The 17,638-nt window shown below is 38.8% G+C and overlaps 1 protein-coding gene across 2 annotated transcripts in view; it reads left to right on the top strand.

Annotated features, from left to right (window-relative positions):
• The window catches only part of LOC124859164 (attractin-like protein 1), a 482,005-nt gene that overhangs the window by 400,535 nt on the left and 63,832 nt on the right, over positions 1 to 17,638 (top strand). For both annotated transcript variants that reach the window (XM_047351754.1, XM_047351757.1), the window contains exon 28: positions 1,236 to 1,331. In XM_047351754.1, coding sequence (XP_047207710.1) covers positions 1,236 to 1,331 — 96 coding nt within the window. The remainder of the gene's footprint in view (positions 1 to 1,235; positions 1,332 to 17,638) is intronic.

The raw sequence follows: 17,638 nt of genomic DNA, 5'->3' as shown, positions 1-17,638 counted from the left end.
CTATTTATAATGCCTTCTTGTTTCATCTGCGGTTCCACTGCCTTTCTTTTTTTTTTTTTTTTTACATGTCCTGTCTGGCAAAGTAGCACTCAGAATTGTTGTCTTACTGCCAAGAAGAAGCCCAAAAGATTTACTTTCACAAGTGGAGCATTACAGCTTTATATAGATATAGCAAGCAGCCACTGGGAGTGAGCCATCACACACCAAAGCACCCAGTCCCGGACACTGAGAACCAACCACCAGGCAGAGACACCAGCCACCGGCAGGGAGTGTGGTGGGAAGGATATAGGCCCCATATTTGATGGGGGCTAAGTTGATCCAGGAGAGGAAGCAGCCCAAGACCCAACCTGAGATAAAAACAAGTGCACACAGTCCCAATCACACATTCCCACCCTCATGCGTACACATAAAAACATTCACACCCATGCACCCAATGTATAGACACACAACAGTGAATGTTATTAAAACAATAACAGTCCCCATACATACACTTTACTCCCAGGTCCAGGTACCGATGCCCCAGAGTGGCAACCAGCCTACGGACCCAGGAGGTGGTCTCCGGAGGGAAGGCAGGCAAACCGCACCAGCCCAGACCCCAAGCCCCAACTCTGACCCCAGCCCCCAGTGACCCCTTATCCCTATCTGGAGAGGGGGCTATGAACAAAAAAATGGGTCTACCAGGTCCAAACAAACCTGCCAACCAGAGCCGCCACAGGATGAAACAGTCCCAACCCCCCAGCAAATTCTGATGTAAACCCAATGAGCCCCCCACCCCACATTAACCCCAACATGCATTTCCGCACAGGGCCACCCACATCTAGGACACAAATATTGAACACATGCACATAGTGAACAGTTGTGAAAGCTGAAGTTGTTTGTTATTTGTCCTAGTTGTTGTTTGAGGATGTATTTCTTTACGTGAAACAAAGTTGAAGGCATGTTCTTTAAATGAAATGGTGCAAACTCTCAAACAGTCCATTTCAATGCCAGGTTGTGAAGCAACAACACAAAAAATGCCAATGGGGTGAATACTTTTGCAAGGCACTGTATGTCTTCCTTGCAGCTTCAATTAAAATTCTGGCTGCATACAAGACATGTAGACAAAAACAAGAAACATTTGAAAAAGCAATACAAAAAAATAAATAAAAAGACACACAAAATAAACTGTCATATGGATTTAAAAGCTAAAGATTTTCCACTGAAATTCTTTTCTTTTTCTCTGTTTTTCTGTGTAGCAGCTGATGAGAGAACGGCAGCAGATGGCCAGTCGTCCCTTCGCTTCGGTTGCTGTGGAACTGGAGGTGGCCGGTGACCAAGAGGAGCTGCAACAGGTCAGAACAAAGCTGCAAACACTGGTGCACTCACACAAGTATCCACAAACAAACAAAACACACAGAATATTTAAATTTGCAAATTTCATAAGGTTTTTGTTGAGAATAATGAGGCTAAAATATGTTTTTCTGAAATACTTGCATTTTTAAACTTGTTTTTGTGAAGCTGTCATAAATTATTGAAAGCACAAGATACGGGGATATGAATCATGTGGACAACCTAAAGCCTTTTGTTTGCTTTTGGTTTGTTAAATGTTAATGTTAAATGAACAAAAACCAAAGTAAATACACTTTGTGCAAGTGTATTTTAAAGATTAAATAAGAGCACCCCTCATATATTGCCATTTAAAACTGGTAGTTACTTACAGTTCTATCACATTTGGTGGACATGATTACAACATTGTTACTCAGCTTTCTGAGGGGGTTTGGTTTGTTTCGGACTGTTGAAGTAAAAGTCAAGACCACAGTGAGATAAAGAGTTGTCTGAGGCTTCAGGAAGAAGATATTTGCAACTTGCGAGACTGATAAAAATATCACAGAGGTCTGAAAATTCAATTCAATTCAAAAATACTTTATTAATCCCAAAAATAATTGTTACCTACTGTGGTACCTACGGTAGGCTTTTGCTACTGTTAACATGCAAGTGTATGCTTGTGCAATCAGACTGAGATGCACAGGTTCAACTTTCATGGGAGATGTGCATGGAGGAATTTTTTTTTTTGTCCAAAAGAACATGAACGCCAGTTTAAGGTTTTTCAGAATGAACGTAGACAAACACCAGGGTCCTCATGTACAAAATGCACTTATGCACAAAAATCTTGCGGTGCAATATTTTACGCACAACTCGGCATGTACTAAAATTAACGTTGCATCAAAGTGTGTGGAAATCCACGCAAATTTTTGACCTGCTGTGAAAATGTGCGGAAGCCACACAACCTTTTTCAATCGACAATATTAAACTACAGAAAACTTAAACTCATGTAAATACACTGAAACATGACTGCATTCAACTTTATTTACTTCATGGAGCATCAAACCTGATATTTTTTCATGAGTTTGATCTTTTATGGTTTAAACCTGAGCTATGAAACTGAATTACATTTAGCCTCATACAATTATGTAACACACATCTGAAAAATGTTAAATTTTCATCATTACATTATGGAAAATAATGAACTTTATCACAATATGCTAATATTTTGAGAAGGACCTGTATACAGAATAATATACTGGCTCAGACTGCGCCTCAAGTCTTTAGAGTGCGAGTCTAAGTCAAGTCTGAAGTTTGTTTTTGTGTACCTTGACTGTTCTGAGATTCAAGTCATAATCTCTGAACTATCAGATACACGTATAAGAATTGATCATGGTAAAATATCTCTTTACAGTATTTTGTAATATATAATGTTTTGACAAAAACTAAAGCACACTATAGTCTGTTACTTTCACCATAGAAATGATGCAGAAACCTGCCAATGTCCTCTACTTTTGGGTCCTAAGATGTTTGCATAACATAATGTTAAAAAATGTTTCGGGACGTCCACATATTATTTTAAATGTTCGTTCGTTTTGATCAGATTTGTCTCAGCCCAGTTGAGTTTGTTTCTCACCTCTTGGGAACCCTCTGGAGGTTCTTCCCTTATCTCTGCTTCAGCCTGGTTTTCATTTCAGTCTGGAAGGTGAGAGACAATGGACCAGCTCTCTTCACACTGAGGTTAATTACACAACATCTGGTTCATAGGCATGCATGCAGCTTAGCATAATTGTGTAATTAATGAGGGAAAGGGAACATTTCCATCCTGCCCTTGTATTTTGTGTTGTCCTGTTTATGCAGCTACAATGTCTCGTTAAACAAATGGCGTCATAATCACTTCATTTCATGGTGGGTTTGGACACTGAACAAGAGCAGTTTAAAGAGTAACAAAAAATGTATCTGAATTGTATTTTTATTTTGATCAGATTCTTATCTTTTATTTTTAATTATGTTTGCACAGACATTTAACTTTTTAAAACAATTCTGCTGTTCATTGTTAATCAAACTGTCTGAATGGTCATCAATGGTCATCATTCATTCAGTAAAACATGAACGGTAATCTAGTTTGCAATCCAAACAAAGTAAATCAGATAGAAGTAATTTAATTTAGAACATATTGCCCCAGAGCAGGGGAACCTTGGTAAGTTTCATCAATAGAATTTGGTGATTAATTACTGCAGATTTTATTACAGAAGTTCATTAACTGTCTATATTTATTGAAGTATAACTTTATTTGTTAAAGTGTAATGCCTGAGAACCACCAGTAGGAGGACTGCAAAGGTCATGTTCAAAACAAGTGCCTTGCAAATGTTTTCATACCCCTTGAACTTTTTTAGATTTTGTCACTTGACAGCTACAAACTTTATTGTGTTTTACAGGATTTTATGTGATCACCCAACACAAAGTAGTGCATTTCTTTAAAGTGAAAGAAATTAAAATGTATGTTTTTCAGATTTACCAAAGAAATATCTATAAAGTGTTGGGTGTATTTGTATTCAGCCCCACTGACATAATACTTCGCAGAACCACATGTCTCGCGTTGGGGAAAGAAACAGCATCCCCACAGCATGATACTACTACTACTTCTTTACTGTGGAGATGGTGTTTTCAGGTTGTTATGGTTGCTATTTCTCCTTCAATGCTGGAGGCAAACTACAAATGTGGCTTCTCATGGTTTTCTTTCAAAAAGGTATTTGCTCTCACTCCTCTATCAGTTTCATTTCAAATTTTGCATTGAACAAGGCATAATTAATAGAAATTTAGAAAGAAAATTTGTTTTAATTGAATTGCCTGTGAAACCAAATCATCTGACTCATCCTTACTGTATTACCTGTTTTTTGTACAAAAGTGTGGAAGACAGACACATAGATAACCTCCTCACATTTTTGCTTAATCTGCAGAATTTGCGTATAAAATTAAAACAGCTTTATGTGCCCTTTCTACAGGAATGAACACCATTTTCGGATCTGTCTTAAAGCTTTATGTAAACTCATGTAGATGTAAGGTGCACTTATACTTTTTAGGATGCATCAAAAGGGAATTTAAAATTTCCTTAAGGTGTTTTTCTCTCAAAGACATCTTTTCTGTCCTCTGAAGACAAATGCAAATAAAGTGACTTTTGGAACAAGAGGCTTCCATCTTTTTAAATTTCCACATGCTGAGATGTCTGGGATCCGCTAATTAGCTTTAATGATTCTGATACAGTCCTTTAACAACTAACAAAATTTAATCTTTTAAACAGACTGGGGAAAAAGCCAAACAAAATCCATTGTTGTCAAATTACTCTTCACAAAGTGAGTTGGCTTCACTGCATGTGCCTGCTCTTGTGCCTCCATCTAAAATGCCTGACATATCTCATTCTGTTTCAAATGAATAATTCACTACACAGGAAAAAAGGAGCAATGAGATAGTTTTGAAATGTCTGAGCATTTTGCAACAATTGCATAGCTTTCTTTGTTTAAACTTGAGAAAGGCCACTAAAGAGTGATTTCTTATGTGTTATTACTGACTGATCCACAGTAAACCACCAAGCTCAGAATATATTAAGTCCAAATAGCCAAAATTAAATACTCTAATTACCAAACCCATTTTGTTTCGGTTACACAACCTCGAAATATTCTTTTTGCCAAAAGGAATTAGAGTAAATACTGTTTTTGTAAAGGCTGTCTATATTTCAGCAGTGCAATCTCTCAAGATCTCATAAAATGACAGACAAGTCATCAGCATCTCAAAATCTGGTAATTTTTTGAATTGCAGCAATAAACTTAGATTTGCAATTTGGAAGATTTTGTCAAATGTAGAAATTGATATCAGCAGCGCACTGAGAGAAACATTGTGTAATATTGGAGAGCCCTTTAACCACAGTGCACTTAGTATATAATAAATATTATAATAAAAAAATACCTCACTCACAATGTCCTGATATCCACTGATCAATAAAATCTGGGCCTTTTTCATTTCAATAGGGAAAGATTCCAAGCAGTGAACCTGTTAACTGAAAAATAATCCTATCTTCAGAAAAATCTAGATGATGTTTAATTATTTTAGATTAGCTGAGAACAACACTAATTTTGGCAACACTGTTTATGTTTTTTATTAAACATTATGCAGCTAATGTGCTGTTTAAGGAGATTAAATTATTAATGGAATGAACTTATATAGAGCTTTTCTAGTCATACCGACCACTCAAAGTACTTTACACTAGAGCCACATTTGTCCAGTTGCACATATTCATACAACTATACATAGGTTAATAGACAATTTGAGGCTAAATGCCTTGCTTAGGGGCACATTGACATGTAAAGGGGCAGGAAGCTGGATTGAAACCACAACTTATTGCAGAACTGCTCTTTCTGTTGAGCCACCTTCTTCATATCATTTCAGCGGTCATTCGTATGTCTCAGGACAGATGATGTTCAGACTGCCAATCTAATGCAGGGACAAGTTTCCCAGTCCACTTCCATGGAAAGAAGAAAACTGTCCTCAACTGTCTTCAATGTAATCACTCCTGCATTCAGTACTGTCTAGGCGTGATCTCATCAGTCTGGTGCCTGTTAATGCCTGGTGGAAAAGGGTCTGATTTAAACTTTTATACCCAGTGAAGACACCTTCGCCTGTCATACACCTGCGATTGTATGCATCTTTTAACTTTGCTTTGTATTTGTCTTTTAAATGCCCAAATGGATCAATAAATTACTGAGCTAAATTAAGGGCCTTCATATTACTGCACCATCCTCAATCTGCCCTAAAAATAATTTCCAAATTAACATGTACATGCAAATAAAAAAATTGCTGCCAATTTCTTTTTTTATTTAAATACAGCTCTTGTAAAAAAAAAAAAAAGGTTAGATACCACCAAATAACGGGGTATGTGGTTCTGTTTAGCAGCTAAAGGCCACCTTCTCCAATCCCCAGCCTGATCAAAGCTTCACAGCATGTCTTGGCTGTATTTCGGTACTGAGGCAGAGTCATCAGCATAAATTGATGATTCGGCTGCCTCCATAAAGAACCAGCATTACGTCGTAAAGCTGAGGAGCCTGCAGCAACCAGCATCTGCACGCCTCCGCCTGCGAAAACTAGTTCCCACCTTTCAGCTGATTAACAACCCTCTCCTGTTTTCATAATGCTATTTAAAGCAAAGAATGAATCAATTTCATATCTAGTGTTTTAATGTGCCGTATTTATTCTTCAATTGCATGGATTTAAAATGCCTGAGGAAGGAGGGTCGGTGGGTGGAGAGGAATGGATGTAGTGTAGGGAAATGAAGGGGAAAGGAGCAAATAAAGAATATTAATGGCAGCTGGAAGTAATGTATGTTTTGTACGAAACACATAACTGAATCCTGAATGCATCTAGAAACCACCACAGAGCTTTTCAAACAGCACAAAAAGGTTCCATGAGAAAAAGGGCAGAAAAATTAGACCAAAACAAACATATGAGCATATACCTTTAAACACAGTGATGTTATTAACTCCATGACTTCCTGTTCTGCCAACACAACCAATACTATAACAAACCCATTATTATTTATGTTGTTTGTAGATTTAAAAAATTACTTTTTAAAAAACTATCAGATCGACCAGAGAAACATTTAGAACTACATTGAATTACACATTATGTACGAGAAGTACCTGCAGCAGCCCGCCGCTCAAACTCAGACGGGTTCCTCTACTGTTATCCCCCATTCTTCAGTTTTCTTTTCTGTTCAACTCAGCTACCTTTCAGTTTCTTTGTAAAGGGCCTTTTTTTATCTTTCCAGAGGCAGGAGATTGGGGGTAAACAAACTGTACACAAGCAATTTTCTCTTTGCCCTTCTGCAGTTCTCAATGAACACGGGGTGAGGACAAAGATGGCAAGCTCTCACAGAAAAAATAAGTTATATTGATAGAAAATTATGGTTGAACTATGCTGACTGAGCTCAGATAAAATAGCTCAATCACAAGTTTCCCCCTCAGATACCTGCTGTGCTCCTTGAGGGACTCTGACTTCTTGTTGCAGAGGATAAAATAAAAATACAATCATTTTCCGCTTTTCTTTAAAGATGGCAGCTCAGTAAAATGGGGAACAGTTCAATTTGTTTATTCAATAGTGACACTCATTTTGGATTACTGCATTAATGTAGATGTAGGCATGGAGGGGCAGCTTGATAACCTTGAAAAAAAATAAATTCCACACCTTTATTACGTGATCCAACTGAGTTTATTTTAAAAACAGATATACTGCTGCTGCCAAATAATATTCAAGTAATGCTAACCTAATTTTGTTAACGATAAACAGATTTAGCAAAAACACCACCCAGCCACTCTATGTGATTTTAGCCAATTTTACCCATTAGCAGGATACTTCCCTGTCTCTCCACCCCATTTCCTGTCTACTCACTTTCGAAAAGATTAATACCAAATTCATGTGAATGTAGTGCTAAAGCAAAATTGCTAATCGTGAAGAGCATTAAAACATATCTTTCCTCACTGTCACAAACAAAGATACCCTTAAATGTTTGGACTTTAAAAGACCCAAAACAACTGTAACCAAAAGTGAAGATGAATTTTCAGCTAGTTTTGAAAGCAATCAAGACTTCTGATACACTGTAAAATAAACATAATTTTATTCGTCCAACAGATTGCTACAGTTTGAAAAGTGAAAAGTCTAGGGTTTAACATGTCAGAAATATACCAGGGTCTATGACCATTTAAAGTTCCTAAAACCTTAGAAGGTGGACATTGGGGGACGTCACTCTTACTCTCTGCTTGCAAACACTGTGAAATGATACTGGGTTTCCTCCTCTGGACTGTGGTGGCGATTTACCTGCTCCTCTTGCCTGTACAGAATTTACCCATGCTAGACTGAAACAGCACCGTGGTGGATCTTATCTGAACTGACGTTGCAGGGCAACCAGGTGTTGAGTCACAAGTTCTGCCAGACCTGAAGTTTTGGTAGACGTTTTCCAGGAATACCCGAGAAAGTTCGAGCACATCTACAGGCCCTTTGCGTACTATTAGTGAGATGTGCCAGCTGCTGTGGGGATGAGGACTTGGAAGTGTCATACCACAGAAAATTCAAATGTCACAATACAGTTGAAAATCCAACCATCAGAAACAGTTGCAGAATATGTTAAGATGACCTTTGTGGAGCACAAGGCATATAAATGTAGAGTTCGTAAAAACCTTTAGCGAACTTTGGAAGGAAAAGTCAAAGAGGGAGAAAAAGGAAGAGAAAGGAGAGACAAAAAAACAAAAGACCGTAACAAGTGCCAGATTCCTTGCAGATAACTTTGGCGGCAACCCTATGCTCCGTTCCAGTGTGGCTGACTATTTATCTGCAGCCCAGTGACAGCATCAGGACAGTGTTTCTGCAATGCCAAGGTTCAATAGAACGTGTGTTTCGATTGGTTGAAATTCTTTCTCTTACAAGTACACCCGTAACTTTGAAAAACTGCTTTTATGTGAACAAGGCCCAAGAAATTTGATGTTGATGTTCGCCTTTCTTTCTTACTAATAACGTCAAAGAACCACACCTCAGAAAATACAAGCTATCCCTTTAAAACTATGTCTTTTGAATGAGCAAGCATATGATGTTACACAGGTGTTTCCTTGACATATTTACCGGAGACTGACTATACGCATTGCATGGATGTATTTACCATTCATATTTTTACCACATATGTTCATGTTTTGCCTGTCTGATTTAGTTCTGGATGTAAGAAAATTAAATATACAGGTGTTTCTATAATGTTTCATAAGCAAATTACAGTGGGGAGAACAAGTATTTGATACACTGCTAATTTTGCAGGTTTTCCTACTTACAAAGCATGTAGAAGTCTGTAATTTTTATCATAGGTACACTTCTACTGTGAGTGGCAGAATGTAAAATAAAAATCCAGAAAATCACGTTGTGTGATTTTTAAGTAAGTAATTTACATTTTATTGCATGACATTACATGCCATTGTATCAAACACCTGTTCCTCCCACTGTAAATGCTTAAATCTGCATTCTGCCTGTCCAACACTTAAAATTTAAATAATCCCTGTGTTTTTACCTATTGGATATCTTTCCTAATGTGTTCACCGGGCAGTTTTTGAAACGGACTGTTAAAAAGTGTTAATTATTTGTTTAGAACTATCTGGAGACCTTCAAGGGCTTAATTTAAGTAAAGCTTATTTAAAATATTCTGACCTAGAGAAAATAAATCTAATGATAAATATTTATATTTATGTGTGTTTCTCATCTGGTTTTAATTTTAGAAAATTTCGAAGGAGGAAAGCTATTTTGTTGATCATCTGTTTAGGATGCCTGTCTAGACAAATAGATTGAGTCTAGGACAGTATGGCGTTTTTGTTTTTTGTTAGCAGGTAGTTGCTGTTTTTCTTTAACAACTGTAATACTTGTAAGGATAAAGTTTGGCAGGTTCACCTACTTTGGCCATCATATACAGCAAGCTTAAACCAAAATGCTGGAAAGTTACTCTGCTCTGAAGCCAACCTCAGAAATCTCTGGTCTGATCAAACCTTCAAGCTACAATAATAAGACTATCTTTTCGTATACTTTTTACATCTTTTTGTGATTTGGAATCAGTAACCATTAAGACCATCTGAAATTGCCTGTCATAATCTGCTAAAAGCATTTTAGGTATTTTTATCCACATGTATTCCATTTATCAGTACTCTCCTTTTATTATAATAATTGTTTCTTCCTCAACAGAAATTGTTTCAGTATGAATTGTGAAAAATAAACATTCACAAATAAATGAGTCATGTCATATAGAGGCGTTTGCTGACGTCAATACATTAAGTGTCTGACATACAGTATGTAACCTTTTCCTGAACCTCAAGGTGTTTGTCAACATAATGTACAATTCCTCATAGTCCATGCATTTGACAAAGGTTAGTGCCCAAAATGTAGTGTGTTGAATTTTGTTGCAGTTAATTTGCAAGGTATTTCTGTGATTTAATGGTTGGTGGTACTAGATGTCACTAAAGCTTGGACATTGCTCCTTTAAGACATCAGAAAGAATAGTAAAATTTTAAACTTGGTTCTCAGGATAATAACAGCCTTTATGCATTTGAAACAAAAGAAAGCAAGGTTCCTTTTCCATTATGCTAGTGCTTACATAGTTTAGTAATGTAGAGATATTATGCTATAGTTCTAGGGATGCAACAAATACTTGTTAGTTAGTGGCTGCATTATCTTGATGCCTTTATCTTCTGGGGATGCTTTTAGGACAACCTTGTGTTGACATTTATGAGGAGCTATTATACCTAACATGAAGGCTAGGATTATGATCAGAAAAATCTTGGAGATTTTGCAGGTCACCTGAAAACCAGCAAAAGGCCACATTTGCTGCTTCACCTCTCTTAATGAAAAGAAACCAAAGTCAGACAACCTGTGAACCTGTTGTTGTTTTATTTTCTCCGTCCACTCTCCTGTAGTGAGGTTATTACGTTAAAACAGCAGGATGGGATAAATGTCCTGCCAAGAAGGGGCATAAAGCAATAAAATATAACAGTTACCCTTTTATGATTGGCATTTTTGGAGATTTTGGAGAATTTTCTTTCTTTTGTACTTTTGTCCTGGGTCATTTATTTCTAATAACTCATGTCAGTCAGAGGTGTAGGTTTTAAAAACAGCTTGCCCGTTATACAACATCTGTTTAATTTTAACTTTGAAAAAACTTGATGAAAGCCTTTGATTTTCTGACTATTTTCAATTGAACTCACTGTTCAGAGAGATGGTCCTGTCACATGGTTTCAGATGTTCCATATTCTTTAAAGCTGCTTCAGGGTTATGTTCTCAGTACTGGCTTGAAGGTTTTTTGTTCAAACTTAAAAAGCATCTTAAGCATTTTACTTTGTCTCTTTTATTGTAAATTAGCTAAATTTCAATGAAGTTTTAGATTGCTGTAGGGTATAAAATTTGGTATGTATAAAATACACAGTGGCTTTAAATAGCCCTCATTGCTGATATTAAAATTAGACGTAATTCTACAATTGGTTGTAATTGAGTTGTAATTTTTTTGTACGTGTAACATTCTAAGTAGCTGGCCGTGCTAAAAAAAACATTCATACATCAGTTCCTGGGAGGACACATAAAATAATAATAAATCTTGGTTCACTTCTCATTTAAGGAAGTTGAGCAGGGATAAGGAAGAGGCTCACAGCAGTGGGAACAAGGGCCTGTATGAGGAGGCTAGGAACAAATTGACCATGGAGATCAAAGCAGCGGAGAGAAACTACAGTGAGAAGCTAAAGAAAAGCTTCTCACATGAAGGTTCTGCTGTTTGGAATGGTTTGAAAAACCTGAATGCCTACAGGAGATCTGCCCCCAACCCTGAGCAGAATCCTCGTCTGGCAAATCAGTTGAATAGCTTCTACTGCAGGTATGAAAAGCAGCAGTTCACACCTCAACCCAACTCCTCCACATACCATTCAGACACAAATTCTTGCCATAAATATGCCTGAAAACAAAGGCCTCAAGACCTGATAATGTCTCCCCATCATGCCTGAAAACCTACACGACCAACTAGCACCCATCGTCACTGTGATCTTCAACAAGTCACTGGAGCTGTGTGAGGTTCCCTCCTGCTTCAAATGCTCCACCATCATCCCAGTACCTAAGAAACCCATTATTACAGGATTCAATGACTACAGCCCTGTCGCCCTGACATCTGTGTACATGAAATCCTTTGAGCGACTGGTGTTGAAGCACCTGAAGGACAACACAGACCCCTTGCTGGACCCTCTGCAGTTTGCCTACCAGGCAAACAGGTCAGCAGATGATGCAGTCAACTTGGGACTACACTTCATCCTGCAACACGTCAACCACCCAGAGATGTACGCCAGGATCCTTTTTGTGGATTTCAGCTCAGCCTTCAACACCATCAATCCAGACATCCTCCACAAGAATCTCATCCAGCTCAGAGTCCCGGCCTCCACCTGTCAGTGGATCACCAGCTTCCTGAAGGACCGGGAGCAGCAGGTGAGGCTGGGGACCATCTTCTCCCGCACAAGAACCATCAGCCCTGGTGCCCCCCAGGGGTGTCAAGTCAAGTCAAGTTTATTTATATAGCGCTTTTCAGCAACAAGGCACTCAAGGCACTGTACATAAGGAAAAACATTAAAATGATACAGAAAATCAAACAACAGAAAAACAAATCAAATGATATTAATAATCCCTAAAACAAGTTTATAATCCCTAAGAATACAATCCTTCTAAAAAATCAAAAAATCTATGAATCCTTCTAAGCTGGGTCACTGGTATAAAACAGTTTTAGTCCAAACTTTCAAATACTAATGTTTGGCTTTCACTAGTATGAAATAGTTGTAATACAATCTTGCTAAGAAATCTAAAAATCTATGAATCCTTTCAAGCAATCTAAAAATCTATGAAGCCACAATTAGTTAAAAAGAGGATAAGAAGAAACACCACATTAGGTAAGAGGAGAAAAGAAAATCATATTTCACACCTTATCCTTAGCAGGATACAGTTTGAGATATCAAAAAAAAAAAAACCTCAGCACAAATAAGCAACACATATACGAGAAAACATTGCAAGGATACAGTGAAGGCTATATGTCAAGGGTGCGTATGTTTATATAAGCATATACGTGCGTGAATGTGAGTGTGTGCAAAGTAAGTCCATGAAGCACTGTCACAGAGGCCATTGTCCTTGATGGTATGATGGAATGTTCATCAACTGGCCATTCTGAGCAGCTCCACAGATGTCCTCAGGGAAGGGAGGTGGCAGAGGGAGCAGAGCGTCATGTTTACATAACTTCCAGAAGTTGAAAATAGCCAGCCATCAAGGCCGTGCAGGGGAGCCAGATTCAGAAAAACAACAATTATTTGGGTCAGGCTGACTCTTAATTTTCCGTCGGCCTTGAGAGTCTCGCTGTTGCTTCTCAATGGCGAATCCAAACAGCCAAATTCCTGGTCTTTCACCAAATCCGAGCATGAAACTTTTCCAAGATTTATCCCATTTCACTACTGAGTCCAAGAACCACAGCCAGCCTGCAATCTTGTAGGATCACATCCAGTTTGCGATTCTGCTCCCTTAGCATTTCAGACTGAGTGTTGATAGCTCTGCACATCCCTTCACATAAGCTGGGCAGCCTTGCAATGGCCAGAACTGCTGCAGATGTTTCCTAATTTCACGATATGCCAGGTAACTGCAAACTCCGGAAAGCAGAAATCCTGTTATCAGAAATCCAATTATGTACACATCTTCCACGTCCTCGACTAACATCATTGTCAGACACACAATCCTCCCCTATGCATCCTGTGTTCTACTGAGTCAGCCCTGGGTTTTTGGTGGGTTGCTCTCTAATTCATTTTTGTTTCAACACGGTCCCTATATATATTTTACTGCTGTGCTTAACTCTTTTGTGGTAACCAATATAGTATAAGGAAAGATGGAGGTTTCTGTTGAATGTGTCTTCTGGAATTGCAGAAGTCCTACATAAACTTACCAAATAAAACAAGTCATGGGTCAAATGAAACAACTAAAAGCTAAAATTATATTCCTACAGGAAACATACAGTGGTTGGACAATGAAACTGAAACACCTGTCATTTTAGTGTGGGAGGTTTCATGGCTAACTTGGACGAGCCTGGTAGCAAATCTTCATTGATTGCACATTGCACCAGTAAGAGCAGAGTGTGAAGGTTCAATTAGCAGGGTAAGAGCACAGTTTTGCTCAAAATATTGAAATGCACACAACATTATGGGTGACATACCAGAGTTCAAAAGAGGATAAATTGTTGGTGCACGTCTTGTTGGCACATCTGTGACCAAGACAGCAAGTCTTTGTGATGTATCAAGAGCCACAGTATCCAGGTTAATGTCAGCATACCACCAAGAAGGACAAACCACATCCAACAGGATTAACTTGGACGCAAGAGGAAGCTGTCTGAAAGGGATGTTCGGGTGCTAACCCGGATTGTATCCAAAAAACATAAAACCACGGCTGCCCAAATCACGGCAGAATTAAATGTGCACCTCAACTCTCCTGTTTCCACCAGAACTGTCCATCGGGAGCTCCAGAGGGTCAATATACACGGCCGGGCTGCTATAGCCAAACCTTTGGTCACTCATGCCAATGCCAAACGTTGGTTTCAATGGTGCAAGGAGCGAAATCTTCATTCCCAAGACGAATTGACGCTGTATTGGCCGCAAAAGGAGGCCCTACACCTAATAAATTATTGTGGTCTAAAACCAAGTGTTTCAGTTTCATTGTCCAACCCCTGTATGTTAGCTTATAAGATGATCAAAATTAAATCTAGATGGTGAGGTTAGGTCCTACATTTGACTTTCACATCTAGTTAGGGGAGTTATAATAATGATACGTAAACTTATCCTGTATTGTATTGATGAAATAAGTGAAGACCCCGACGTCAGATACTAAATAGTACAGGGAACTATTGCCCCGTTTTCTACTGGCCCTACTCAACTCCACTCGGCTTGCTATGCGAGCATTTCCATTACATTTTTTTCCATACCGAGACCTACTTCTTTGGTCCCTGCTCCTGAGCAGGTCCGACTGGGGCTGATTAGGGACTACATTTGACGTGAACAGACTGCTGTTCACTGATTGGCCATGGAACCAGGAGAAATGAGAAGGTTTTTGCTGAGGTAGTGAAGGGAAAAGTTAATAAAACTCAAGAGTGACTACAATAATATGAAGGACAACAATGGCTGGAGCGGGTCAATATAATTTTACTATTTACAAATCAAACCATGCCTGAAGGCTGAAAAAAAAAGAAAAATGACAAATCAGCTTTCTGAATTACATTCAGGCAGAGCAATGTATTTATAACATCCTAAACCAGCTGATCACACATACAATCAGCTGTTCAGGCGAACAAACATTTCTCCAAAACACACAAAACAATCCCACCATGAAACAGTGGGTTTGGTTTGGAAATTTATTGACAGCCCAAAGAGAACCAGCGTCTGCAGGAGGAGGGAGCAGGCAGAGAGCAGCTCCCCGTAATCAGACTGCCTGAATCTGGTCAAATGGGAGGTAGTGTCCGCTGAATCCACGAAGCACGAATGTCCAATATTCAACCTACAACTAACTTCAAAGGTCAAAAGTCTGTGGTTTTGAGCTTTAAAGTCCCTGTCCTCGTTAATGCCATGGCTGAGACAAAAACTTCCTCATAAAGCCCAAAATTGTAACTTCTTCAGGCAAACTTTGGAGCTTCACCAGTCCAGACAGCTGGGTCTCTCCTCTCTGCTTCTCCTGCCACACCCCCTCACATCAGAACCCCTGAGCCTTATTTTATAGGTTCTGACTGGGCTGTGGTCCAGATAATTATCCCAGTGAATCATTTTATACATGAAGAAATGTTGATAAGACATTCTTTCATATACAATATTACAAACATTATTTGTATCTTATTTATGTTTTAATTTCAGTTTATTATTTTTATTTGTTATCGTGTCATGCAGATTACTTTAATGTGACAATGTCACACAGTAACATTAATAGCAGCACAGTGCACTACACTGAAGCCTGGAGGCAGGGCTTCAGGCCATAGCTAAAGGCATCAGTTCATTAAAGTTACAGGAAAAGATTTTACCATTGAACCAGTGAATAATTTGTACTAAACTTGTACATATACTCATAAGTTCCAGCAATTGAAAACAGTCGCCACCCGCCCCGTTGTTCGCAATATGATTGTTCAAGTATGGGCTAAGGAGGATTAAGTAAAGACGATGATGTTTTTGTGGAGGGAACTCTGATGTCATTTGAGCAAATAGCTAACAGAGATGATATTCCAAGAAAACATTTTTTTCAATATTTTCATATAAAGAGTTGTATTCTCTCTAGGCAAAACCTTTCAAAAGTGTTGCCTGCACTTTCTCCTTTAGAAGACTTACTTACCAAGAAATGTAATAATAAGGGATAATTATGCTGGCATTGGGGTCTACTGAATCAACAACCCCTTAGAATCATGGAAGATGGATTTAATAGGAGACATTTCAGAAGACGAATGGAGACAAATATATGTTAAATCCCTGAGACAATCAGGTAATGTTAAAGCTACTTTATTATAATTAGTTGATGCAAACATAAATAGCTTCTGTCAAATTAAATCTATTTAAGAAACATACCACATATACAGGTCCTTCTCAAAATATTAGCATATTGTGATAAAGTTCATTATTTTCCATAATGTAATGATGAAAATTTAACATTCATATATTTTAGATTCAGTGCACACTAACTGAAATATTTCAGGTCTTTTATTGTCTTAATACGGATGATTTTGGCATACAGCTCATGAAAACCCAAAATTCCTATCTCACAAAATTAGCATATCATTAAAAGGGTCTCTAAACAAGCTATGAACCTAATCATCTGAATCAACGAGTTAACTCTAAACACCTGCAAAAGATTCCTGAGGCCTTTAAAACTCCCAGCCTGGTTCATCACTCAAAACCCCAATCATGGGTAAGACTGCCGACCTGACTGCTGACCAGAAGGCCACTATTGACACCCTCAAGCAAGAGGGTAAGACACAGAAAGAAATTTCTGAACGAATAGGCTGTTCTCAGAGTGCTGTATCAAGGCACCTCAGTGGGAAGTCTGTGGGAAGGAAAAAGTGTGGCAGAAAACGCTGCACAACGAGAAGAGGTGACCGGACCCTGAAGAAGATTGTGGAGAAGGGCCGATTCCAGACCTTGGGGGACCTGCGGAAGCAGTGGACTGAGTCTGGAGTAGAAACATCCAGAGCCACCGTGCACAGGCGTGTGCAGGAAATGGGCTACAGGTGCCGCATTCCCCAGACCTGGGCTACAGAGAAGCAGCACTGGACTGTTGCTCAGTGGTCCAAAGTACTTTTTTCGGATGAAAGCAAATTCTGCATGTCATTCGGAAATCAAGGTGCCAGAGTCTGGAGGAAGACTGAGGAGAAGGAAATGCCAAAATGCCAGAAGTCCAGTGTCAAGTACCCACAGTCAGGGATGGTCTGGGGTGCCGTGTCAGCTGCTGGTGTTGGTCCACTGTGTTTTATCAAGGGCAGGGTCAATGCAGCTAGCTATCAGGAGATTTTGGAGCACTTCATGCTTCCATCTGCTGAAAAGCTTTATGGAGATGAAGATTTCATTTTTCAGCACGACCTGGCACCAGCTCACAGTGCCAAAACCACTGGTAAATGGTTTACTTACCATGGTATCACTGTGCTCAATTGGCCTGCCAACTCTCCTGACCTGAACCCCATAGAGAATCTGTGGGATATTGTGAAGAGAACGTTGAGAGACTCAAGACCCAACACTCTGGA

The sequence above is a fragment of the Girardinichthys multiradiatus genome, chromosome 22, assembly GCF_021462225.1.
Source record: "Girardinichthys multiradiatus isolate DD_20200921_A chromosome 22, DD_fGirMul_XY1, whole genome shotgun sequence".
In the NCBI taxonomy this organism is placed as follows: Eukaryota; Metazoa; Chordata; class Actinopteri; order Cyprinodontiformes; family Goodeidae; genus Girardinichthys; species Girardinichthys multiradiatus.
Note: the sequence above shows the minus strand (reverse complement) of the source record. Positions and strands in the feature narration are given on the sequence as shown.